The 25,404-nt window shown below is 44.8% G+C and overlaps 1 protein-coding gene across 4 annotated transcripts in view; it reads left to right on the top strand.

Moving 5' to 3' along the window:
• Positions 1-25,131, top strand: part of LOC138265661 (kyphoscoliosis peptidase-like) — a 395,468-nt gene extending 370,337 nt beyond the window's left edge. For all 4 annotated transcript variants that reach the window (XM_069213571.1, XM_069213570.1, XM_069213568.1 and 1 more), the window contains 2 exons: positions 14,087-14,277; positions 24,025-25,131. In XM_069213571.1, the coding sequence (XP_069069672.1) occupies positions 14,087-14,277; positions 24,025-24,932 (1,099 nt within the window). In that variant the 3' untranslated portion in view covers positions 24,933-25,131. The remainder of the gene's footprint in view (positions 1-14,086; positions 14,278-24,024) is intronic.
• Positions 25,132-25,404: the final 273 nt, after the last annotated feature.

Below are 25,404 nucleotides of genomic sequence, written 5' to 3'. Positions count from 1 at the left end.
AGAGATTTAACAAAACTCTCAAAGGCATGATTATGGGACTCCCTGAAAAACTCCGCAGGAGATGGAATATCCTGTTACCTTGCCTCCTTTTTGCTTACAGGGAGGTACCCCAAAAAGGAGTGGGCTTCAGCCCCTTTGAACTCCTATTTGGACACCCTGTGAGAGGTCCTCTAACACTTGTTAAGGAGAGTTGGGAACAACCTTTAAAAGCTCCAAAGCAAGACATAGTGGACTATGTACTTGGCCTCAGATCTAGGATGGCTGAGTACATGAAAAAGGCCAGTAAAAACCTTCAGGCCAGCCAAGAGCTCCAAAAGCAATGGCATGACCAGAAGGTTGTTTTGGTTCAGTACCAACCAGGGCAGAAAGTGTGGGTCTTGGAGCCTGTGGCCCCAAGAGCACTCCAAGATAAATGGAGTGGACCCCACATAATTGTTGAGAAAAAGGGTGAAGTCACCTACTTAGTTGACTCAGGCACTGCCAGGAGTCCCCTTACGGTGCTCCATATCAATCCCCTGAAACCCTACTATGACAGGGCTGATCTCACCCTGCTCATGGCAACAGATGAGGGACAGGAAGAAGAGAGTGACCCTCTCCCTGATCTCTTCTCTTACACAGAACAAGATGCTCTAGTGGAAGGTGTAGTACTGGCAGATTGTCTTACTGCTGAGCAGAAAGACCACTGCATAAATCTCCTGGGTCAGTTTTCTGAACTCTTCTCTACTGTGCGAGGCACCACTTCTTGTTGTGAGCACACTATAGATACTGGAGACAGTTTGCCTGTCAAAAGTAAGATCTATAGGCAGCCTGACCATGTCAGAGACTGCATAAAGCAAGAAGTACAGAAAATGCTTGAACTGGGAGTGGTTGAGCACTCTGAAAGTCCATGGGCCTCTCCTGTGGTACTTGTACCAAAACCTCATTCCAAGGATGGAAAGAAGGAAATGCGGTTTTGTGTAGACTACAGAGGTCTCAACCAGGTAACCAAAACTGATGTTCACCCTTTACCCAGGGCAGATAAGCTAATAGATACACTGGCATCTGCCAAGTATCTAAGCACTTTTGATTTGACTGCAGGGTATTGGCAGATCAAGTTATCAGAAGATGCAAAAGCAAAAACTGCATTTTCAACCATTAGAGGCCATTACCAATTCACAGTAATGCCTTTTGGATTGAAAAATGCACCTGCCACTTTTCAAAGGCTGGTGAATACAGTCCTGCAAGGGCTGGAAGCTTTTAGTGCAGCATATCTAGATGATATAGCTGTCTTTAGCTCCAGCTGGGATGATCACCTGGTCCACCTATGGAAAGTTTTGGAGGCCCTGCTAAAGGCAGGCCTCACTATCAAGGCTTCAAAGTGCCAGATAGGGCAGGGGAAAGTGGTTTATCTGGGACACCTGGTAGGTGGAGAACAGATTGCACCACTTCAGGGGAAAATCCAAACTATTATAGATTGGGTTTCCCCTACAACTCAGACCCAGGTGAGAGCCTTTTTAAGCCTCACTGGGTACTACAGGAGGTTCATAAAGAACTATGGCTCCATTGCAGCCCCTCTTAATGACCTCACTTCTAAAAAAATGCCTAAGAAGGTATTATGGACAGCAAACTGTCAGAAAGCTTTTGAGGAGCTGAAGCAGACCATGTGCTCTGCACCTGTCCTGAAATCCCCTGTTACTCCAAAAAATTAATTGTCAAAACTGATGCATCTGAATTAGGGGTAGGGGCAGTCTTATCACAACTTAATTCTGAGGGCCAGGATCAACCTGTTGCTTTTATCAGCAGGAGGTTGACCCCTAGAGAAAAGCATTGGTCTACCATAGAGAGGGAGGCCTTTGCTGTGGTCTGGGCACTGAAGAAGTTGAGGCCATACCTGTTTGGCACTCACTTCATTGTTCAGACAGACCACAAACCTCTACTTTGGCGAAAACAAATGAAAGGTGAAAACCCTAAATTGTTGAGGTGGTCTATATCCCTACAGGGGATGGACTATACAGTGGAACATAGACCTGGGAGTACCCACTCCAATGCAGATGGACTCTCCAGATATTTACACTTAGACAATAAAGACTCATCAGGGCATGGCTAGTCTTATTGTCCTTCGTTTGGGGGGGTTGTGTAGGAAAGTACCATCTTGCCTGGCTTGTTACCCCCATGTCACTGTATATATGTTGTTTTAGTTGTATGTGTCACTGGGACCCTGCCAGCCAGTGCCCCAGTGCTCATAAGTGTGACCTGTAAGTGTTACCTGTGTTATGACTAACTGTCTCACTGAGGCTCTGCTAATCAGAACCTCAGTGGTTATGCTCTCTCATTTCGTTCCAAATTGTCACTAACAGGCTAGTGACCAATTTCACCAATTTACATTGGCATACTGGAACACCCTTATAATTCCCTAGTATATGGTACTGAGGTACCCAGGGTATTGGGGTTCCAGGAGATCCCTATGGGCTGCAGCATTTCTTTTGCCACCCATAGGGAGCTCTGACAATTCTTACACAGGCCTGCCACTGCAGCCTGAGTGAAATAACGTCCATGTTATTTCACAGCCATTTACCACTGCCCTTAAGTAACTTATAAGTCACCTATATGTCTAACCTTTACCTGGTAAAGGTTGGGTGCTAAGTTACTTAGTGTGTGGGCACCCTGGCACTAGCCAAGGTGCTCCCACATCGTTCAGGGCAAATTCTCCAGACTTTGTGAGTGCGGGGACACCATTACACGCATGCACTACACATAGGTCACTACCTATGTGTAGCTTCACAATGGTAACTCCGAACATGGTCATGTAACATGTCTAAGATCATGGAATTGCCCCCCCCAATGCCATCCTGGTATTGGGGAGACAATCCCATGATTCCCCAGGCCTCTAGCACAGACCCGGGTACTGCCAAACTGCCTTTTCAGGGGTTTCACTGCAGCTGCTGCCAACCCTCCAGACAGGTTTCTGCCCTCCTGGGGTCCAGCCAGGCTTGGCCCAGGAAGGCAGACCAAAGGACTTCCTCAGAGAGAGGGTGTTACACCCTCCCCTTTGGAAAAAGGTGTTAAGGCAGGGGAGGAGTAGCCTCCCCCAGCCTCTGGAAATGCTTTCATGGGCACAGATGGTGCCCATTTCTGCATAAGCCAGTCTACACCGGTTCAGGGACCCCTCAGCCCTGCTCTGGCGTGAAACTGGACAAAGGAAAGGGGAGTGACCACTCCCCTGACCTGCACCTCCCCTGGGAAGTGCCCAGAGCTCCTCCAGTGTGCTCCAGACCTCTGCCATCTTGGAAACAGAGGTGCTGCTGGCACACTGGACTGCTCTGAGTGGCCAGTGCCAGCAGGTGACGTCAGAGACTCCTTCTGATAGGCTCCTTCAGGTGTTGCTAGCCTATCCTCTCTCCTAAGTAGCCAAACCTCCTTTTCTGGCCATTTAGGGTCTCTGCTTTGGGGAATTCCTTAGATAACGAATGCAAGAGCTCATCAGAGTTCCTCTGCATCTCTCTCTTCACCTTCTGCCAAGGAATCGACTGCTGACCGCGCTGGAAGCCTGCAAAACTGCAACAAAGTAGCAAAGACGACTACTGCGACATTGTAACGCTGATCCTGCCGCCTTCTCGACTGTTTTCCTGGTGGTGAATGCTGTGGGGGTAGTCTGCCTCCTCTCTGCACTAGAAGCTCCGAAGAAATCTCCCGTGGGTCGACGGAATCTTCCCCCTGCAACCGCAGGCACCAAAGAACTGCATCACCGGTCCTCTGGGTCTCCTCTCAGCACGACGAGCGAGGACCCTTGAACTCAGCAACTCTGTCCAAGTGACTCCCACAGTCCAGTGACTCTTCAGTCCAAGTTTGGTGGAGGTAAGTCCTTGCCTCCCCACGCTAGACTGCATTGCTGGGAACCGCGTGTTTTGCAGCTACTCCGGCTCCTGTGCACTCACCGAGGATTTCCTTTGTGCACAGCCAAGCCTGGGTCCCCGGCACTCTAACCTGCATTGCACGACATCCTGAGTTGTCCTCCGGCGGCGTGGGACTCTCTTGTGCAACTTCGGGTGAGCACCGATTCACTCCACTTCGTAGTGCCTGTTCCGGCACTTCTGTGGGTGCTGCTTGCTTCTGAGTGGGCTCTTTGTCTTGCTGGATGCCCCCTTAGTCCCCTCACGCAATTGGTGACATCCTGGTCCCTCCTGGGCCACAGCAGCATCCAAAAAAAACCTAACCGCGACCCTTGCAGCTAGCAAGGCTTGTTTGCGGTCTTTCTGCGGGAAAACACTTCTGCACGACTCTTCACGACGTGGGACATCCATCCTCTAAAGGGGAAGTTTCTAGCCCTTGTCGTTCTTGCAGAATCCTCAGCTTCTACCATCCGGTGGCAGCTTCTTTGCACCCACAGCTGGCATTTCCTGGGCATCTGCCCACTCCCGACTTGATCGTGACTTTTGGACTTGGTCCCCTTGTTCCACAGGTACTCTCGTCTGGAAATCCTTTGTTGTTGCATTGCTGGTGTTGGTCTTTACTGCAGAATTCCCCTATCACGACTTTTGTGATCTTTGGGGAACTTAGGAGCACTTTGCACCCACTTTTCAGGGTCTTGGGGTGGGCTATTTTTCTAACCCTCACTGTTTTCTTACAGTCCCAGCGACCCTCTACAAGGTCACATAGGTTTGGGGTCCATTCGTGGTTTGCATTCCACTTCTAGAGTATATGGTTTGTGTTGCCCCTATCCCTATGTGCCCCCATTGCATTCTATTGTGACTATACATTGTTTGCACTGTTTTCTATTGCTATTACTGCATATTTTGGTATTGTGTACATATATCTTGTGTATATTTGCTATCCTCATACTGAGGGTACTCACTGAGATACTTTTGGCATAATGTCATAAAAATAAAGTACCTTTATTTTTAGTATATCTGTGTATTGTGTTTTCTTATGATATTGTGCATATGACACTAGTGGTACTGTAGGAGCTTCACTCGTCTCCTAGTTCAACCTAAGCTGCTCTGCTAAGCTACCTTTTCTATCAGCCTAAGATGCTAGACATCCCTCTACACTAATAAGGGATACCTGGGCCTGGTGCAAGGTGTAAGTACCCCTTGGCACTCACTACAAGCCAGTCCAGCCTCCTACACAAAGTACTTGTGCTGTCTCCTTTAAACATGGTTACATTGGCTTCAACCCTGTTAACACATTGAATTTTCTTGTAGATGTCTAGTAAATTGGTACTACAGTTACCCAGGGCCTGCTAATTAAAATGCTACTAGTGGGCCTGCAGCACTCATTGTACCACACACTTAAGTAGCATTTTTAAAACATGGCTCAGGCCTGCCGTTGCAGCCTGTTGGAAGTTTTAAACTGCAATTTGTACCTGCACAATAAACATTTTGCCAGGCATAAATCTTCCTGTTTAATACATTTACGTTACCCCTAGGGGCAGGCCTTAAACAGACCTTAGGGCAGGGTGCAGTGTATTTAAAATGTTTGACGTCTTTTTGATGTTTACATGTCCTAGTGGTGAAAAACTCACACATCACTTTTTCACTGCTGCAAGGCCTACCTCCTTCTTAAGATAACATTAAGTTACCCTATTACATTTAAAAAGTGATGACTTTCAAATTGGGAGCTGGTAGGAATATCAAATTTAGTCTCTAAAGAATTGTAATCTAAAATCCTCTTTAATTGTAAAGTTGCATTTCAACATTTTCATGTCCCAACTGTAGGAAGTTGGCTCTGTATGTACTATTTCAAATTAAGAAATAGCATACACAGAGTCCAAGGGTTCCCCTTAGAGGTAAGATAGTGGCAAAAAGAGATAATTCTAATGCTCTATTTTGTGGTAGCGTGGTCGAGCAGTAGGCTTATCAGAGGAGTAGTGTTAAGCATTTGTTGTACACACACAGGCAATAAATGAGGAACACACACTCAGAGACAATTCCAGGCCAATAGGTTTTTGTATAGAAAAATATATTTTCTTAGTTTATTTTAAGAACCTCAGGTTCAAGATTTACAAGTAATACTTCAAATGAAAGGTATTTCAGGTAGGTACTTTAAGAACTTTGAATTAGCAAAATAGCATATACAGTTTTCACATAAATGACATATAGCTATTTTAAAACTAGACACAGTGCAATTTTCAACAGTTCCTGGGGGAGGTAAGTGTGTGTTAGTTTTTGCAGGTAAGTAAACCACCTACGGGGTTCAGGTTTGGGTCCGAGGTAGCCCACCCTTGGGGGTTCAGAGCAACCCCAAAGTTACCACACCAGCAGCTCAGGGCCAGTCAGGTGCAGAGGTCAAAGTGGTGCCCAAAACACCTAGGCTTCAATGGAGAAGGGGGAGCCCTGGTTCCAGTCTGCCAGCAGGTAAGTACCGCGTCTTCGGAGGGCAGACCAGGGGGGTTTTGTAGGGCACCCGGGGGGATACAAGCCCACACAGAAAGTACACCCTCAGCAGCACGGGGGCGGCCGGGTGCAGTGTGTAAACAGGCGTCGGGTTCGCAATAGAAATCAATGGGAGACCAAGGGGTCTCTTCAGCGATGCAGGCAGACAAGGGGGGGGGCTTCTCGGGGGAGCCACCACCTGGGCAAGGGAGAGGGCCACATGGGGGTCGCTCCTGCACTGGAGGTCGGATCCTTCAGGTCCTGGGGGCTGCGGGTGAAGAGTCTTTACCAGGCGTCAGGTCTTTGAAGCAGGCAGTCGTGGTCAGGGGGAGCCTCTGGATTCCCTCTGCAGGCGTCGCTGTGGGGGCTCAGGGAGGCCAACTCTGGATACTCACGGTCTCGTAGTCGCCGGGGAGTCCTCCCTGTGGTGTTTGTTCTCCACAAGTCGAGCCGGGGACGTCGGGTGCAGAGTGAAAAGTCTCACGCTTCCGGCAGGAAACGTGTGTTGTTTCAAAGTTGCAGTCTTTGGGGAACAGAGCCGCTGTCCTCTGGAGTTCTTGGTCCTTCTAGATGCAGGGTAGTCCTCTGAGGCTTAAGAGGTTGCTGGAGTGTCCTGGGGTGCTGTAACAAAGGGGGTGAGCCTTTGAGGCTCCCCACCAGGTGTTACAGTTCCTGCAGGGGGAGGTGAGAAGCACCTCCACCCAGTACAGGCTATGTTACTAGCCACAGAGTGACAAAGGCACTCTCCCCATGTGGCCAGCAACATGTCTGGTGTGTGGCAGGCTGCTAAAACTAGTCAGCCTAACGGATAGTCGGTTAAGGTCTCAGGGGGCACCTCTAAGATGCCCTCTGGGGTGTATGTTACAATAACATGTACACTGGCATCAGTGTGCATTTATTGTGCTGAGAAGTTTGATACCAAACTTCACAGTTTTCAGTGTAGCCATTATGGTGCTGTGAAGTTCGTGCATGACAGACTCCCAGACCATATACCCTTATGGCTACCCTGCACTTACAATGTCTAAGGTTTTGCTTAGACACTGTAGGGGCATAGTGCTCATGCACTTAAGCCCTCACCTATCGTATAGTGCACCCTGCCTTAGGGCTGTAAGGCCTGCTAGAGGGGTGACTTATCTATACCTATTGGAAGTGTGAGGTTGGCATGGCACCCTGAGGGGAGTGCCATGTCAACTTAGTCATTTTATCCCCACCAGCACACACAAGCTGGCAAGCAGTGTGTCTGTGCTGAGTGAGGGGTCCCCAGGGTGGCATAAGACATGCTGCAGCCCTTAGAGAACTTCCCTGGCATCAGGGCCCTTGGTACCAGAGGGACCAGTTACAAGGGACTTAGCTAGATGCCAGGGTGTGCCAATTGTGGAAACAAAAGTACAGGTTAGGGAAAGAACACTGGTGCTGGGGCCCGGTTAGCAGGCCTCAGCACACTTTCAAATCATAACTTAGCATCAGCAAAGGCAAAAAGTCAGGGGGTAACCATGCCAAAGAGGCATTTCCTTACACCAACCATTTAGTTCCTGCAGTCTTATCCTGGGTTTTATGACTATGTAGCTGGCAGTTGATCTTTGTGTATTGCTCCCAGACACTGAGAGCAAGGGAAAATACATGTTGGCAGGATGAGCCACCTCTGACTTGGTGGGGTGGGGGGGTGCAGAGCTGTCATCTACCACACTTGCACATCATAAAGACTGTGCCTTAGCACAATCACAAAGGCCCATGTTTATACTTTTTTTGCGCTGCATTTGTGTCATTTTTTGACACAAAAGCAGCGCAAACGCACAAAATATCATTGCATTTTCTAAGTTTGCACTGCTTTTGCGTCAAAAAATGACTAGTCTTTTGTGCCTCTAGACAAACTGGGGCCAGGGCAAGAAGAATGGGAATTCCGGACACCTCTGTAGGGGAAGGATTCTAAAAGCTTCTCCCACTTCAAAGTGGGTACCAGGTATCAGTATTGGGCCCTCAGACCCAACTCTTCATATCACTTCTGGACCTGTGGGCTTTACCAGGAATAAGGACTAACCAGCTGTGAAGTCTGACCTGCTTGCTGACCAAAGACTTCTTTGCTGCCCAAGGCCTACTGTTGCTGCACCAGGACTGTTCTACCTCTGTGAACTGCTGTGCTCTATTTGGCCTGCCTTTGTGGACCCATAACTCCACTTAGCTGTTGCCTAGCCCTAGGTCAAGCCACAGGGACATAACAGATTCCTTTGACGTCAATGCATCTGACTGCATCTCCGCACAGCATGAATCAGCCCGCCATTGACTCCAGTGCAGCGAAACTCAGTTCATCCTCAACTCCACCACAACTAAGCACAAGTCCTGCAAGCACCTGAAACTTCTTTGACTTGACGCAGCCCGATGCTGAAACTGGCCTAGTACGATGCATCTCATCCCCTGTGCTGACATATCACAGCTCAAGTCTCTGCAAGCCCCTCCTTCTGCCTCGATGACAACACAGGGCCTCACATCACAGCTGTTTGGTGATGGTCATTGACCCTGAAGCTCTGAGACACATCCCAGTGCTAGATCTTGCTTAACAATGGTTCCTCAACACCAGCACAGTCAGCTTGATGCAAGGAATGTGCATCTCAATGCCAAGGGCACAAGATACTTTTCAGTGGGCTAAACTCAGTCTGGTATCTGGCTCGTGCTCTCTCACAGTTGGTCTGAACTTGGGACTTGGACCAGGTCCACCGTGATCAGATACCGCAGTTGGTGCATTTTGCTTCTTAGCGCTTGATTTCTACAAAACCTTTATATTTGCATATTTACAGTTCTGCTAACATGACTGTCATTTTTGTGTGAAGTTATTGATTAAAGTTATCATTAACAATGTTCATATACTTTTAGAAAGCCAGTGTGTGGTATAACAAATAGAAGTTGAGTATGTCTCATTAGTCACGGTTTGTGCTTACGTGTCAAATAGGCAACTCATCATGTTATTTAAAATGTTATCTGTTTTTTTATCTAACATGTTAAGGGACTAACCAAAGTGTTTGAATGGAAATGTCCCCGGCATAGCTCTGGAGAGTGAGTTCCATGCTCAATCTAATTTCTTGTTTGCAGTCACAAGCTTTTTTAGTTTTATGTTAATAACACCAACAGTAATGAATGTTCACTGAGGGATAATCCTGATTTAATGGACTGACATCCCAGAGCATAGCTCTAAGGTTGAGAGGGCATCCTTGGTCTCCCTCTTGTAGAGAAAGTGTACTGGCCTCTCTGCCAGGCTTTGCAGAACCGGTGTTGATGGATGCATTGATTCTAATAAAAGGAGAGGCCTTTTTACCTGTGACAAGGGCTATATCCTGGCAAAGTTTTTTGAGTGTCCTTCCAAATTGTCAGAGGAAAGGGTAACTCTTTCCAGTAGCCAGGATGCCATCCTACGCAGAATAATATATATGACAGGAAACATGTGTCTCCTTTAGAGGGTCACAGCTCGGTAGAAAAATCCACAAAGGGGGAAAAAACTCCTTTTGCAATCTTTGTGAATCTTGATTGAAGATGAAGATAGCATTGCTGAGACCAGCAAGGCACCATTCGCTGGTGACATTAGGAATGCAAAAATAGCCAAGCAGTTCAAGAACTGAGGCAAGGGAAATCCATAGTAAAAGATCCATTCTGAATGACGAAAACATCAGGACAAAAATAAATATCAAAAGGCAATGAGAGTGATGAGAAATCATAAAACAAATGATTTGTGATGCATCATACTTTTCCAATAAATGTTAAGTGGACTGACCACCATCAAAGAAAGGGTAGTTTAAAAGCCTTAAATTACTCCGCTATTGGCTACTTAATGACATTCGTTCTACCTTTAAGAAAAATGTAAAGTTTGACATCCGGTGAGCCAAACCTTATTCTAGAGACTGATCCCTAGCTTTGTAGTACCCATAGCATCTTAGAAGCTCCTTTGGGAAGTCATAAGTGCAGGAGCACTAGAGCAACCTGGGTAGCAAGAGAACGTGATGCCAGATAGAGTATGTCACCTATTAATGTGTTAATGTAAAGCACATAGAGAACTTCTTACCCTTCTAAGCCCATGCTGACTTCTTTGAGTCCTTGAACTTGTTCCTAGTATGAATGTAACAACCTCTCTCATGTATGGTAAAATGCCTAAAAGCCTCCTATAAATGGTGTGTCATAATCTGCTTCTTTTATTTGCATTTGGGTTAAAGGTATATGTGCATTCTGCAGGTGGTGCAGGGTGATTGGAAAGCCAGTGTGCTTGTTTCCCTGGGTGTAGCAGGGAATCCTTTTTGGCAACCATTGGTATATGTGGCACTATAAGATGGTGGAGAGTGCTGGGTGACTCTGTACAGGTCCTATTTAGCCTAGAACTCTACAGTGTAACTTTATTTCCCTCTGCCTATGGTTTCACTGTAGGTGGAAGCTGTATTCTAAGAGAAGCATTGTTAGATTCTTCTTTGTAGTTTGCTGCTTGGTCCCTACAAAAGTACTCTTGGTTCCACCCTCTCACCCTGCCTCACTTTGTGTTGCAGAAGATTTGGTCTACCTATCTGGGTCAAAATAACAAAAGTATAAGGGCTAGTTAGAACCAGCCACTAAGAATCCCCAAACAGACCCCTCTCTCACAAAAAGTGACCAATTAGTGACCATACACATTTTTGATTGGAGGTGGCCCTAAATTTCAAAGGTGGTGCCTGAACTGATCAGCTTTCTGATGTGCTGGAAAGATTGTCAAGATCAGTGTTCCAGAATTTTCTTGTGACCATAGAGGAACTTAACACCACTGTAGTCAAGGAGATTTCTGTCCTCCATTCAGACTGAGACATAGGGTCTGATTCAGATTTTGAAGAACGGGCTACTGTGTCAGAACTGTGATGGAGAGCCAGTCTACCAACATATAAATCCCATTATATCCTATGGGATTTATATTTCGGCTGATGGGCTATCCATCACTGCTGTGACAGAGTAACCGTCTGCTGAAATCTAAATGAGGCCCTAAGCCTCAGTCATTTACCTGCTGGTAGTGCTGTTGGATATCCTAGATGGAAAAATAGACTTGTATCCTATGGAAATGGGTAGTGGAGTGTGCCCTGCATAGGGAATAGGCTGACTGAAGATATCTTGGAAACTGTCTAAGGTCTGCTTTGTCTCAGGAGATGAAGTTCTCCAAAAGATGTGGAGGACAGAATGTACTAACAGACATCAACACTGCCTGGTTTCCAGGGTTAGCATAAGTGCCTACAGAGACTTGTAGCACCCTTTATCTCAGACTCCCACACCTCACTGTGGAGATTACCTTGACCTCACTCCCATCCTACAGAGCATCATTGAGGTAGAAAGATTTGGCTCCTAACAGCTGAACATTGTGAATCGCATCATAATCCATACAGCTGATGTGGAGTTTTAGCTCTTAAAGTGTCAGCCCCAGCCCTGGAATACTTGATTTCCCCATGAACTTGTCCTCAGAGTTGTGGGTAACAATTGGCATGGATAAAGTTGACAATGATCGCAGTTTTCCAAGATATGTGTCTTTTAAATAAATACCACCAGCACGTGAAAAAAGGAGCACTATAAGATGTTTTCAAATTATGCTGCTTTTTAACACCCAGCTCTTAAAATTTTTACCCTTTCAGAAGTAAAAAATGTAGGCCCTTATTACCAGGCTGGTGGTCATGAGATTGCCAGCCTTACTGTGGTGGTCTTACCGCCGTGGACCCAGTGGTAAAGACCGCGACATCACAAGTTGTGGGGTTTGGCAGAAGCCAAACCTCCACAATGCTGCCTGGCCTGCCGGTGCGGTCGGCACCGACGCGGGCGGCAGGGAGCACCTCCAACCTGGTGGCAAGACTCAGCCTGCCAGACGGATTACAAAGCTGCAGACCGCCAGGCTTTCCACGGCGGTCACCCTGCCACAAAAACCCTGGCATAAATGCACCCGGTGACAGAAATCCCCATTCCTGTCACCGGCACATGCACCAATACACATACACACACATGCACTCACACACATCGACACTCTTACAATCAAGCACCTAACTTACCCACGCACTAGCTACATACACCCCCATTCACTCGGGGACACACACTCAAACTTGCAAACCAAAACACGCATTTACGCACAGACAGGCACACCCATGAAAACGCACACACAAATGTTTCACGCTCCCAGAAACATTCAATCGCATACACGCACAAATTAACAACCCCCCTCTGCATACTTGCAGGAACTCACACACGCAGACACACACACACGGACACCCCCCTGCACTGCATACATGTGCCCACAAACACACCCAACCGTACACATCCATTCACACACCTGCACTGACACATACGCACCCCCCTCATCTGCAGACTTGCACACAGACACCCCCACTCCCTCGCTCACAAACATACACTCATACACCCCCATTCGCAGACATACACACACACATCTCACACATGCACCCAACACTCCCCCCCTCGGACAATCATCTTACCTTTTCCCACAAGCTAGTCGTCTGGTAGGGGATGGGTCCTGGCGGTTTTGCACCACCAGGCCAGCAAGATTTCGCCAAGCCGTATTATGGCTCGTAATAAGGCTGGCGGAGTCTTGCTGCCGTGGCAGTGCTGGTGATGCAACCGTCTCTTCGGGGTCAGATTTCCGCCCGTAAATGGGTGGAAGTCCTCCAGTGACTCCAAATATGGCGGTCAGCAGACCGCCAGCACTGGCGGTCTGCTGGCTGTAGTGGCTTCAGCGGTCTTTGGAAAAAATGCCAAAGTCATAATGAGGACCTTAGTGTGACCAGAGTGTCCAGAGGGATCTGGCTTTCATGCATTTAGCTGCATTTTATATGTGGTATTTAGCTCTGTGTGCGATAATGTGCTTTTTTTTTTTAAAGGTACTCACTGACTAAAGTGGTAGCGTTTATTGACTACTCTGTTTACTGATGTTTTCCATTTCTTCACAATTTTGTATGTATTCACCAATATTTACTTTTCCTCTCAGCTTTCCTCATTAATTTTGTTTTCGAATTCACAATTTTGTGCTGATCCAAAAGTTTTAAGCACTACCGTAAGGGGAGCCTTCCTTTATAAGACCCAGGACTGAGTATTCATATTAAGTTCCGTCCTCGAAGGCTCGACTGACCATCCTGCCACTTCCATATTTTATCTGCTTGGCTGCTTTCAGAGCTGGGTGGGATGTCATGATCCAACCATGTTCTTTTGTTGCTATTCTCGTAGCAACCTCCTGCAGTGTGGAGCTGGTTTGAACGTTTTTCAGAGGGCTGATTTTGTTTTCCAACAGTCCGACCAAGCCCTTCCTTAAGCATGAGGTGCAATAGTAGGAAGTGTGTAAATGAAAAGCACATGGTTATTGTTCCCCTGGCCCCATCCTATGAATATTGTTAACTTTTCGGATTGCAGGAACAATAGCGTGCATTTTTAAATCACCATCCCCGACAAGGAATGCTAAAGCCTCATATTCCGCATTTCAGAAAAGCTAATTATTTCATATAAATTGGTTGTGAGTGGAGATTTTCTATATTGCTTTATTTGAATGTAATGAAAAAACGTTTCCTTTGATAATCTGTAATGTGAAAGATGTGCTTATGGACTAGAGAATGGTTGACTCCTAATTGGGGGAACGTGATGGGGCCAGACTTCTATTCACGCACGAGACACACAATTCAAGTGTTTTTGAAGCTAAATTCATTTGACTTCCTATTTACATAAGCAATGAGAACTTCTATTTTTTCCTTTTGCAGATTCAATGAGTTCTATTTCCTTACACATCCAGCCCTTTTCATTGAGCACCACTTCCCTGAAGATAAGGACTGGCAGCTACTAAGCCCACCTCTGTCTTTGAAGCAGTTTGAGAACAACATACGTCATGAACCTGCCTTTTACGATGTGGGGCTACTGACCTCATACCCTGAGACACCAACTGTTAAAACAGGTACATACTATTTAGGAAAGCTTTTAGGGAAGGGTAAAATGACATTTAGGCCTGTTCTATTAAATATTTCGTTTTCTTATTAGTGATGATGTTTTTCCTAGTAATTTTGTGAAGAAATAACCAAAATTCTATTAAGGACTCATTTTTTAAGATTATGTTTGAAATCATTAACTTAGTGCTAACAGCAGTCAACTTAATAACTGTATTTTACATGAAATGCATTTGTTTCACAAAAAGAAAGTAGCTCCATCAGGTCTGGCCAGGCAGCCTCGATAAAACTGGTGCCCGCTTCCGTCCTTTTCATTTCTTTGAAGTGAATGCACATTTAGGGGATTATTTAGAGAATAAAGGCCCACCAGGTCAGGGGGCGCTATAGCCCCCTTCCATGGTGGACGAAAGCCCGTCATAATTAAGGGCCAGATATAGGTAGGTCCGATTCGCAAAATCGGATGCAGAACGGTGTCTCAGACACCATCTGCGAGTAGCTATGGGGTCGCAAAGACCCATCTCATTAATATTAATGAGGTGGGTCGCATTTTACAACCCCATAGCGAGTCCCTGCACTCACAGGGATGGTGGCCTGCTGAAGACAGCAGACCTCCATGTCTTGTACTGCTTTTTAAATAAAGCTGTTTTTATTTTTTATTTTGCAGCCCTTTTTCCTTAAAGGAAAACGAGTAGCAAAATAAAAAAAATAACGAAACCATTTGGGTTCTGTTTTTCAGAGTAGGCAGTGGTCCATTGGACCACTGCCTGCTCTGAAAAACCCTTTTTGGCAACATTCACAAAGGGGAAGGGGTCCTTTGGGGACCCCTTCCTTTTTGCAAATGGGTTACCACCAGTGTGACACTGGTGGTAACTACTAATTGCTTTGCGACCGCATTCGAGGTCACAAAGCAATTTAGCATAGCGATGCGAGTCTCAAATTGGAAGGGGACACCCCTTCCTATTTGAGAGTCGCAAATTGGGAATGAGCATCACAATCGGCATTTTGCATGGCGCAAACTGCGATTTTCGCAGTTTGCACCATGCAAAATGCTTGCTACATCTGGCCCTAAATACCTCGTCTGGGGTCGCTAAACTCTTCAGTGTAGCTGCCTGGGCATCAAGTATGTTTCTCCCACTCCACAAAGCTTTTGTGTTTCAAAGTGGGACTTTGTAACTGAAAAATAAAATCGGTGACCCTGGTATATGGAGAGTTTTCTCCCTGTACTATAGAGCTATTTCTGTTGTTTCCTTTTTGGTAGCAGCATACTTTTCATGCCAGTCCCGAAAAGGTAAAATTTATGGAAAAATGTACATCAAAAGGATCCCCTATATAGGTTGGCCTTTCTGAAGCACAGTTACAGACAGCCCTGTGACGGATGGGTTGATGGTTAAAGGTTTCTGACTCCAGAGCCTCCTGACGCTTAACCAAAAGAAATGTGATGCTTCACCAATCTCTAAATGAGGTAGGAGAATGGCAAGTTTACTGAACACTTTGCCATCTGCACAGTGTAGGCTCCTCCGCTAAGGCTGAGGCACATCGCCCCACTGCTTGTGCGGAGAAGAAAAAATAAAATGATAATAACTGAAAGTTAGCATTTTTTTTTTTATCTCGAGTCAGGTTGGGGAGGGGTGGGATGGAGCAGGGCTGGAGGAGCAGTGGTATGCACACCATATGTACGCATGTCTGTTTGGCGGGCCGTGTTGGGTTGGCCAATCAGACATGGGCACTTAGCATTTCCCCACCCAGCTGTACTGCACAGCCAGGAGGAGAAAGTGCACATGGTCCCACTCCCTGTGTGAGCGACGAATGAGGCAGATCACCTCATCACAACACTGCTGTCATGCTGGTGACAGCAGTGCCGTGATTGGCTGAGGGGAGTGTGAGTGCTTGTGTGCTGCCCGGAAGAGGATGAGGCTGTTCGGAATGAGGACGGAGGAGACAAAGCCATCTCCCAACAAACCATGTGTTTTTTAAATGTTATTTTTATCCCCCTGCCACCCCATTCAGTGGCAGCCGTCACTGCATCTGCATTTGATATTATACAGTGTGACATGTCTGCACTTTTACATTGTCAAAGTCAATTAAGGTCGATTTTACAATTGACTTGGACATTGCTGGCTTTTAAATCAAACAAAGTTCTGTGGAAATATTTGAATTCAACAGAATTGCTTTTGCCTTATATAACTTGTCCCATGTTCAACAGGTCAGAACAAAGAACGATGCAAACCTACACTATGCTTAATATAGAGCATTCAGACAAACTGCTCCTCACAGTAACTGAAACACATTCAGATATATGGTTAATCAATGGTTTTATTTCTTCACCAATTCCTATGTTTCATTTCAGATTGTGTCTCAGACATTTTCAGGTAGGTAGATACGCACAGATAGGTGGAAAATATTTACATGTGTAGGAAAGTACCCTCTTTTTGTCATGTTACCCCCAATTTCTGCCTGATGTCAGTGTGTTTTGACTGTGTCACTGGGATCCTGCTATCCAGGACCGCAGTACTTGTGCTCTCTCTCCTCTCAAATTGGTCACCATGTACTGGTAACTCAGTATTTGATCCCAAATTGGCATACTGGTCAACCCTTATAAGTGCCTAGTATATGGTACTTAAGTACCAAGGGCATTGGGGTTCCATGGGATCCCTATGGGCTGCAGCATCACTTTTGCCACCCATAGGGAGCCCATGCAAAGGCTTCTACAGGACTGCCATTGCAGCATGTGTGAAATGGTGCATGTACCATTTCACAGCCATTTACACTGCCCTATGTCACTTTCAAGTCACCTATATGTCAGGCCTTCCAACCCTGAAGGCTGGGTGCAAAGTACCTGTGTGTGAGGGCACCCCTGCCCTAGCAGAGGTGCCCCCACATCGTCCAGGACCATTTTCCCAGACTTTGTGAGTGTGGGAACTCAATTTTACGTGTGCACTGGACATAGGTCAATACCTATGTCCAGCTTCACAATGGTAACCCCAAATATGGCCATCTAAGGTCTCTGAAAACAAAGAGGAGGGACCTGGGATGTTAATGGTCCAGTGTACAGTCTCCCGTATACAGTAATAAGAAAAAAGGGTACACTGTTCCAAACGCTAAATCACTGGGATTAGTTTCTACAGGAGCGAGAACCCTCAAGCATCACATTGGATGTCTGGTTTCATCATTGGGAAAGCTCCTCGTTAGGCCGGTGCTGCAATGCCTAACGGGCTCCACTGAGGGGGCTCTTAACCGTATTTGCTCTACTGATAGTTAGAGATAAATAATCAATCTGATGGGGTATCTGGTTACAAGATGCCCGAACAATATAGGAGAGAAAACATAGCAAAAATAAAATTGGTTATCCATCAACAATCAATAATCATGATTTTAATCAGTAATAATGTGATGGAGACCAAAGTTAAAAGCAAAAATGGGAGTTAAAATTGAGTGATAATGCTCGTCTACTCGCACAAACAATATGTATAAGAGGGTAAACCCAAAAGTGGCTCCTCTAGAATAGGGGTCTACATGTTTCACGTCTAATGGTCCATCCGGATCCCTCGACGCTTCATCAGGACCAAAGTGAAAAAATCTTATCCAAAAATTCAAAAAAAATCCCAATAGGAGTGAAAATAAAGAAAACACAGTAACTTACTGCAAAGTTGTTCTATATGTCAATCAAGGTCGCCCTAGAAAATAAAAAAGGCAATAGTGTGTAGAAAATAAAGTCCCCAGTGATTGCACACGAATACATACTAGTTAAATACATCATGCGCAGAAAAAGAACTAAAAATTTAGTAATGTAAAATTTATAAAGGCTTACCATCCCCGGTTTGTGGATAGATCCCCTGGGAATCAAATGTCAGGAACCGGAACTTACAATCTGAGTGTCATAATAGTATAAAAGAGAAAATTATGTATAAGGGGTAGTGACAAGAACAATCAAATGTCATGTGCCACAATCAAATATACTATAACTATTGTGGGTACAAAGTCAAAAGCGAAGGAAAATCCAACAATGTTTGTTTTGTTGTAATTGGATCCCATAACACCCATCCAAAATTAGACAAGTCAGTGTAAAGTCAATAGTGTCTCCCATCGTGTAAAAGACTAATATACACGCGGTAACATGAAAAAATCTTCAACTTTAAACGAAGTCAACTAGCCCCGGTGATTTCCATGGACTAGCGGTAAGGAAAACAGCAACACACGGTACAGGTAACACTTACTAGTATCGACGGTCCGTAGGGCATTGCACCTACACTCCCGACAGCGTCCCCGCAAGACAAAGGCGGGCGCTTTCGGGAGTCCTCAAATACGCGTAATCGAACCCGGAAGTCCAACCGGGTTCGTGCGCGTCTCAAGGTGTAAAGGAGTGGACGTAAAAAATAGAAGACGGACTGTTACTCCGTCGCCATATTGGAAAGGCACAGAGCAAGTCAAATTCATAGTTATTGGGTCGGAAAGCGGAAAAGGAAGATGAAAGCTCATAGTTACAAAATCTTTTTTGTGGAAGAACACTAAGGACTCCAGAAAAAATACCATAGACACAAGATATGTAAATAATAAGACAAAATAGTCTGATAGTCAAAAATGGATGATTAAGGTAATACTAGGAACTCACTAGTACAAAAATTATGAAAACATTGAGACAAATCCTCTAAAAAGAGGTCTGTATATCCAGTAATCAGAATATGTCAGTTGCTGATAAAATGACTAGGTTTATCTAAGTCACTAACACAAAAATGATGAAAACATTGATAGAATTCCTCTAGAAAGAGGTCTGTACATTCAGTAATCAGAATATATCAGTTGCTGGTCAAATCACTTGATTTATCTAAGAGTGAGTGAGGACCATGGAATTTCATCATTTAATCCCCGGGTTGAGGTACCCAGTCTAAAAATCCAACGTTGCTCAATTCTAAAAAGAGACTGAGTGACATTCTGTATGGTTCTTGGGGCTTCCAAAATCACCCACCGTAACTCATCTGGGGTATGAGGAAAGTCTATAAAATGAGCGCAGAGTTTGGTGGTTACTCTGCGGCATCTAATATTGCTCCTGTGTTCGTTGATGCGTATCTTCACAGGGCGCGTTGTCATCCCTATGTAACGTAGTCCGCAAGGACATGTGATCATATAAATACAATTCTTGGAGTTGCAATTTGTGTGTTTCTTTAGGAACCATCTCCCAAACGGATCAAGATCCAATGACTTTGTTTGATTAGTCAATGCACACACATTGCAATTACCGCACGGGTAATGACCTTCAACTGGAGGTAGGTCCCACAGTGTTCTTTGTGTAGAGGTGTCATGAGATACACGTGGACGAGTGTGGACCACTATGTCCTTAATGTTGGAAGTCCGTCTAAAGGCAAATAGAGGTTTAGGCATTGGAATACCTCCACTTTCCAATATCGACCAACGTTTATTGATCAGTTTCTTAATGTCATTGGAAAGAGGAGTGAACATCGAGACGCAGGTGATGAATGTCTGAGGAGCCTTCTCTTGCATCAGATAGCACTCTGATGTTCAGTAATCCTCATCTTGACAGGTCTGGTGGTCATGACAATATATCTTCTGGTGCAGGGACAAGTGATCATGTATACAAGGTTCCTGGTGTTACAATTTGGGTGATTTTTCTTGTTTCTGTGTGGTATTGGTCGAGGACAATCTTCTTTGTGGGGTCACTCAGATCTCAAAGCCCACAGGAGCCACATGGATAGTGTCTTGTGACAGTGGTAGATTCCAGAGGGATTGTTGTCAGATCTAGGTGTCCCTTGTGGTCTGTTATGGACGATCATATCTTTCAAAATATGTGTTCATTTGAATTCAAATTTTGGAGTGGGAAACTCGTATGAGCTTGTCTGCTAGTGCTTTCATATGAGTTTGTGTATCTGATTTGAATTAGGTGTAAAAGTAGTAACACATGTGATCGTGCTGTCCTGTTCTCTGCTGCAGGTTTCTAATAGTGCCACCCGATTGTTGTTCTTGGCCCTTTTCCATGCTATATTGATGGAATGTTGTGGCTAGTGGCATACTGTCAAGCTAGTAGTCAGTTGTTGTGCCTGTAGGTGGAAGTCAGCAATCCTGCTACAGTTGTGACATAGCTGCAGGGACTGGCCATAGGGCAAATTGTCCTGTAATGCTTTAGGGTGGTGGCTGTTGTACAGTAGTAAGCTGTTGCTGTCAGTTGAATTGTTGTATGTGGTGATTGTGAGTTTCCCATCAGGGATGGTGATTAGTAAATCAAGGAAGGCGAGACATTTGTCAGAGATGTTTTTTGTAAACCTTAGGAATGGACTAACAGAATTAATCTAAATATGGAAATTGTGTCATTCATCAATATTTCCTTGACAGAAAATAAAACTGTCATCAATATAGCAACATCATAGGAGTATATTGTTGGTGTAAGGATTGTTTTAAAAAAGAATATAATATTTTTCAAAGCCATATAGAGACATGCCAGACTTGGCGCAAAGGTACTTCCCATGGATAGTCTTGGGACCTAATTTATACTTTTTTAGCACCGCATTTGCGTTATTTTTTTACACAAAAGCAGCGCAAACTTACAGAATTCAATTATATTTTGTAAGTTTGCACCACTTTGCATCAAAAAATCACACAAATGTGGCACTAAAAAAGTATAAATCAGGCCCTCGGTCTCCAAATTGAAAGAGGTTTTCTTTAAGTATTATGGTTGCACATTAGGTAATTAAGCTTATCGGAGTGGATGAGGATCAGTTTCTAACAGGCGTGTGTTATCTACCACTTCAAGAGTTGCATCTTGGGGTATATTTGTGTAGAGAGCCTTCATGTTAAGGGCCATGAAGAAGTCAATGTTACTGATGTTGTTTGTGTCATCAATAAGATTAATGACATCCCTAGTGTCCTTAAGAAATTATCATGTTTTCACAACCAAGGGTTGTAAAAACTGATTGCAAAACTTAGACAGAGATTCCAGAAGGGAACCTATTCCTGATAGAATCTGTCTACCTGGAGGTGGTGGGGTACCCCCTTGTGTATTTTGGGCAGGATGTAGAAATACGGGATCTTGAGGTGGGTGTTAGCTAAGAATTCCTCATTTTTTCTTGTCCAGCCCTGGATTTTAGCTGCCAGCACTAAGTAAAGGATTTGAGAAGCAAGTCTTGTGTTGGGATCCTGATTGATGGGGCTGTAATATCTCAGCTCAGCCATTTGTTGGAACCATTCTTTATTGCAGTCTGGGGTGGACTTAATGACAATTGCGCTACCATTGTTGGGTGGTTTGATTGCGAAAGAAAAGTCATTAGCCAATGAATATACTGCTGCCAGTTCTAATTCAACATGTTGTGGAACGGATGCCTAAAGCTTGATACTCTAACTTTGAGGACTGCCTGTTCGAAAGCTAGAATTTTGTATGGAGTCATCCCTGCTTAGGGAGTGAATCTGGACAGGTTGCATAACCCAGTATCTTTTGCTTCAGGTGTGGGTTTGTTGTGAAAGAAGGCACAAAGCCTGATTATCCTAAAGAAATTGTGGAGCTCTCAATTTAGTCAGAATGCATCCTCATTGGGTGTGGGAACATAGCCCAAACCTTTTTGGAGGACATTATCCTCCTCTGTTGGGAGTGTCTTAGTGGATAGGTTCACAATTACTTTTTTATTGACTCCTTGTTTGCATCTGGAGTTCTGGTTGATGCCACAGGACCCGTTTTTGCCCCCTCTTCTTCTACTTCTGCCCCAACCTCTACCTAAAAAAGGTTGGTTAAAGGGCTGTGGGAAAGGAGTATAGGGTCCTTGGGGAAACATATGATAGTGAAGAGGCCACATTGGTTGGAGTCCCTGGTAGAGGGACATGGGGTACCCCTATAGAAGTGGTGTCAGGTAAGGCAGAGCTCAATGCAGAGTCATGCTGCTCACCATTGGGGAAGGAATTGAGCTGTGGCTACTTGAACTGTGATATATTCAGGTGCTCATCCGAGTCTGGCGGTTTTGAGACCGCCAGACTCGGGGTGGCCATTGGACCGCAGCGGTAGTGGCGGTCCGATCCGCCACATTCTGACCGTGGCTGAAACGCCTCTGTAATACCGCTGACAGCGCCACGCCGGAGACGGCCTCCAACCTGGCGGTCCCGGCGGTTGTAATCCGCCAGGGCTGCACTTGGCATGTGCAGTGCAAGGGCCCCCATGCACAGCTCGGTTGCAGGTTTCACTGCCCGAATTACGGGCAATGAAATGCGCGATGGGTGTTGCTGCACCCGCTGCACCGCCACATTGGCGCTGACTCGATTCCGAGCCGGTGTCAATGTTAAGGCCCTCTTCACCGCAGGGCTGTTTTCGCCCGCTGGCCTTGCGGTGAAGTCAGAATACAGCCGGCGGTGTCCTGACAGTGCCAGTGGTCAGGTGGCGCTTTGAGTTCCGCCTGCCAAACTCAGATTGAGCACCTCAATTTTTGAATTTCTTAAAAGTTTTTCCTTTTACCTCAGTTTCCTAACTTAAAAAGATTTCAGCAAACATAGATTGAGCCCACTGGTTTTAAATGGTGACATAAGAATTTTAATTAGCTATTTTTTTAAAAGAAAAAATAGATGAAAGATTAAATAGGTTGATCAGGAATTATGATTATTAAATCCAATATGGTGTTTTAGTGAGATTAATTTTCTTGCCTTATTCCTGTCAGACAGAATATGGTGATGTTTTAGCTCCTCAATTACATCTAATTTTTGCTCGTCACCAGATAATCGTTGATCTAATGCTTTGCTGACAGCTTATTTGCTCCAACTATACCAGATCCTGGTGTGTGTTTCGTCTCGTGAACTATAATCTGGATATTTGTGTTATCTCTTCGGTCAATAACAGATCAGCTAAGTTCTTGGCTGCTGCAACTTTTCCCAGTATTTTGAGACATTGTCTCTCGTGCACATCTTGGGAGGGCCAAGCCCATTGGAAATATATTTGCATATTATCCATTTTTCCAGTTCCAAAGCCTCTCCAAAACCTTGCTGTCATAATTTGAGCTGGTGCAATTGTTTACCTTGAAAACCTTAAACAAAGGGCAAATGTATGTTTTAGTGTCATACATATAATGAAGCTGTAACAATCCACCCACATTTACTGTTGTGTTCTCGTTCAATTATCTTGAAGTACGCATAGTTTTATATCTGCAAAAACCCCTAGCCCAGTCTCCACTGGCCGATTTGATATGGCTGTGTCATCTTCATAAACCAATGAGTGGTATTCACACCCTTGAAAATGGGTTGGCATGATGCACACTTCATATGTATACCCACTAACCAATCAAAATCTACAAAGAATGGTGTGGAAATTGTGATGGCAAAAGCCAGTACTTAAAACACTCCCACTTACATAAATTATGAAATCTGTTCGTGTCTGCCAAGTCACAGAGTTATAGTAGTAACAGTATAAACCACTTGAATCAGAACCAGTACATAAAAAAAGCAACACATAAAGATGCTGTCCATCCCCCAAAAAATATAAAACACCTCACAATTCAAACCCAAAGATCCACACTTAATTGAAGTAAAGAGAAAATGCTCAGAAAGGATTTTCGATCTTGTGTGAAAGGGTTTGAAAGCTATGAAGTAGTCTCCAAAACATGAATAAGAACATTTCTTAGAATAAGAACATCTCAAGAGAAAGTATAAGTAAATTATCACATATTATTCAGAAAACCCAAAAGTACTGTCTAGTGTGTGGGATTTTGGAATTGAGAAGGTAATTGTTATGGACTGTATGCAAGCAGAGTCCAATTCATGCCTTTCATTATGTTTTACAGTGAATGGGAAGTTGGTGATCTCGATGAAGGGACGTTACCCGACTCTGTTCATGTTTACATTAAATGAAACTGAAAGAAGGGGCCTGATGACCCTAGAAAAGTGTGGTATGAAGCTTGAAGTATACCCACAGGAAACAGGGACTCACAGATTGCAGATCTTTGCCAAACCTTTCAACTGTTCCAGTGACCAACATGCCACTGTACTAGAATACGTTGTGGAGTGCAGCTCTGTAGACAAGAGGTTGAAGATCCCCAAAGAGCTGACTAACCCCGTGGGCCCAAGCTGGCTAACAGAGCAGAAAGGTTTCCTCCAACCTTCTCACCCCGATCCTATCATCCATACAGATGATGGGCGTGTTTCTGTCAGCTTCACGCTGAAGGAAGACCTGGATTTGTTTGCCACACTGCACACTGATGAAATGACAGTGACTGAAGATATCAAGAGAAAACACATATTCACATGGCAACATGAAAATCGAGTTCTGTTCAAGGTCCAGCTCCCTCAAGCCGGAACGTTTGTCATGAACATATATAGCAAACCTGAAATGGATAAGGGAAATAGCTATAGCTTTGCGCTTAACTACCTTCTCTCCTGTACCAATACTGCCGTGAAGTGGCCTGTGTTCCCTTTGAAGTATACCTCCTGGTTGAGGCACTATGAGCTTGTTGAACCAACAGCTGGGGTGCTGCCCGCTAACCGCAACGTGCGCTTCAAATTGAAAGTTCCCGGTGTGAACATTGTGTTTGTTAACGACATAAAGAAAGGCCCCCTGACTCTAAGCGATAACGGCTACTGGGAGGGGTCTTTCAACACTGCTGGGTGCAAAGATGTGAATATTATGGTGGAGGAGTCTCCCAACAGGAACTACTACATGACCCTATTGAATTATCAGGTGGAGCACCCGTAAACAGTTCTCCATTAACTGGCTGCACCGTCATGCTTATTAATGTTTTTGTTAAAGTTTTTTGCAAACGCAACGAAAATTGAGATCACACTGCACTTTAATTTCACATTACATAAAAAACAAACATTGTCCCTGATTTTGTAATCCAGTTCTCGCTCAAATAGATATGTTCGAAAGAATAAAATATTTTATTTAAAATGCGGTCTCCTGTCAGTTGTATTCTCTGTCTGGCACCTGCCACTATGTTCGGTATTCGGCCAGTGACCGTTTGAAGAATGCAGAATTTACGAAAAACTGTAGTCTAATGAAATTGAATAGCGAAAATATTAATCTATACTGGTGAGTAGGAATGCATTAACAGTAGGCTTGAAAAAAACTATTAATCTTTATTGGTGAGTAAGAATGCATGAACAGGAGGCTTGAAAGACACATTTCGAAAAAGTTGATGGTGAAGGATATATAAATTCCAGAAGGA

The sequence above is a fragment of the Pleurodeles waltl genome, chromosome 11 (assembly GCF_031143425.1).
Source record: "Pleurodeles waltl isolate 20211129_DDA chromosome 11, aPleWal1.hap1.20221129, whole genome shotgun sequence".
NCBI lineage: Eukaryota > Metazoa > Chordata > Amphibia > Caudata > Salamandridae > Pleurodeles > Pleurodeles waltl.
This window is presented reverse-complemented; position numbering and strand designations above follow the sequence as displayed.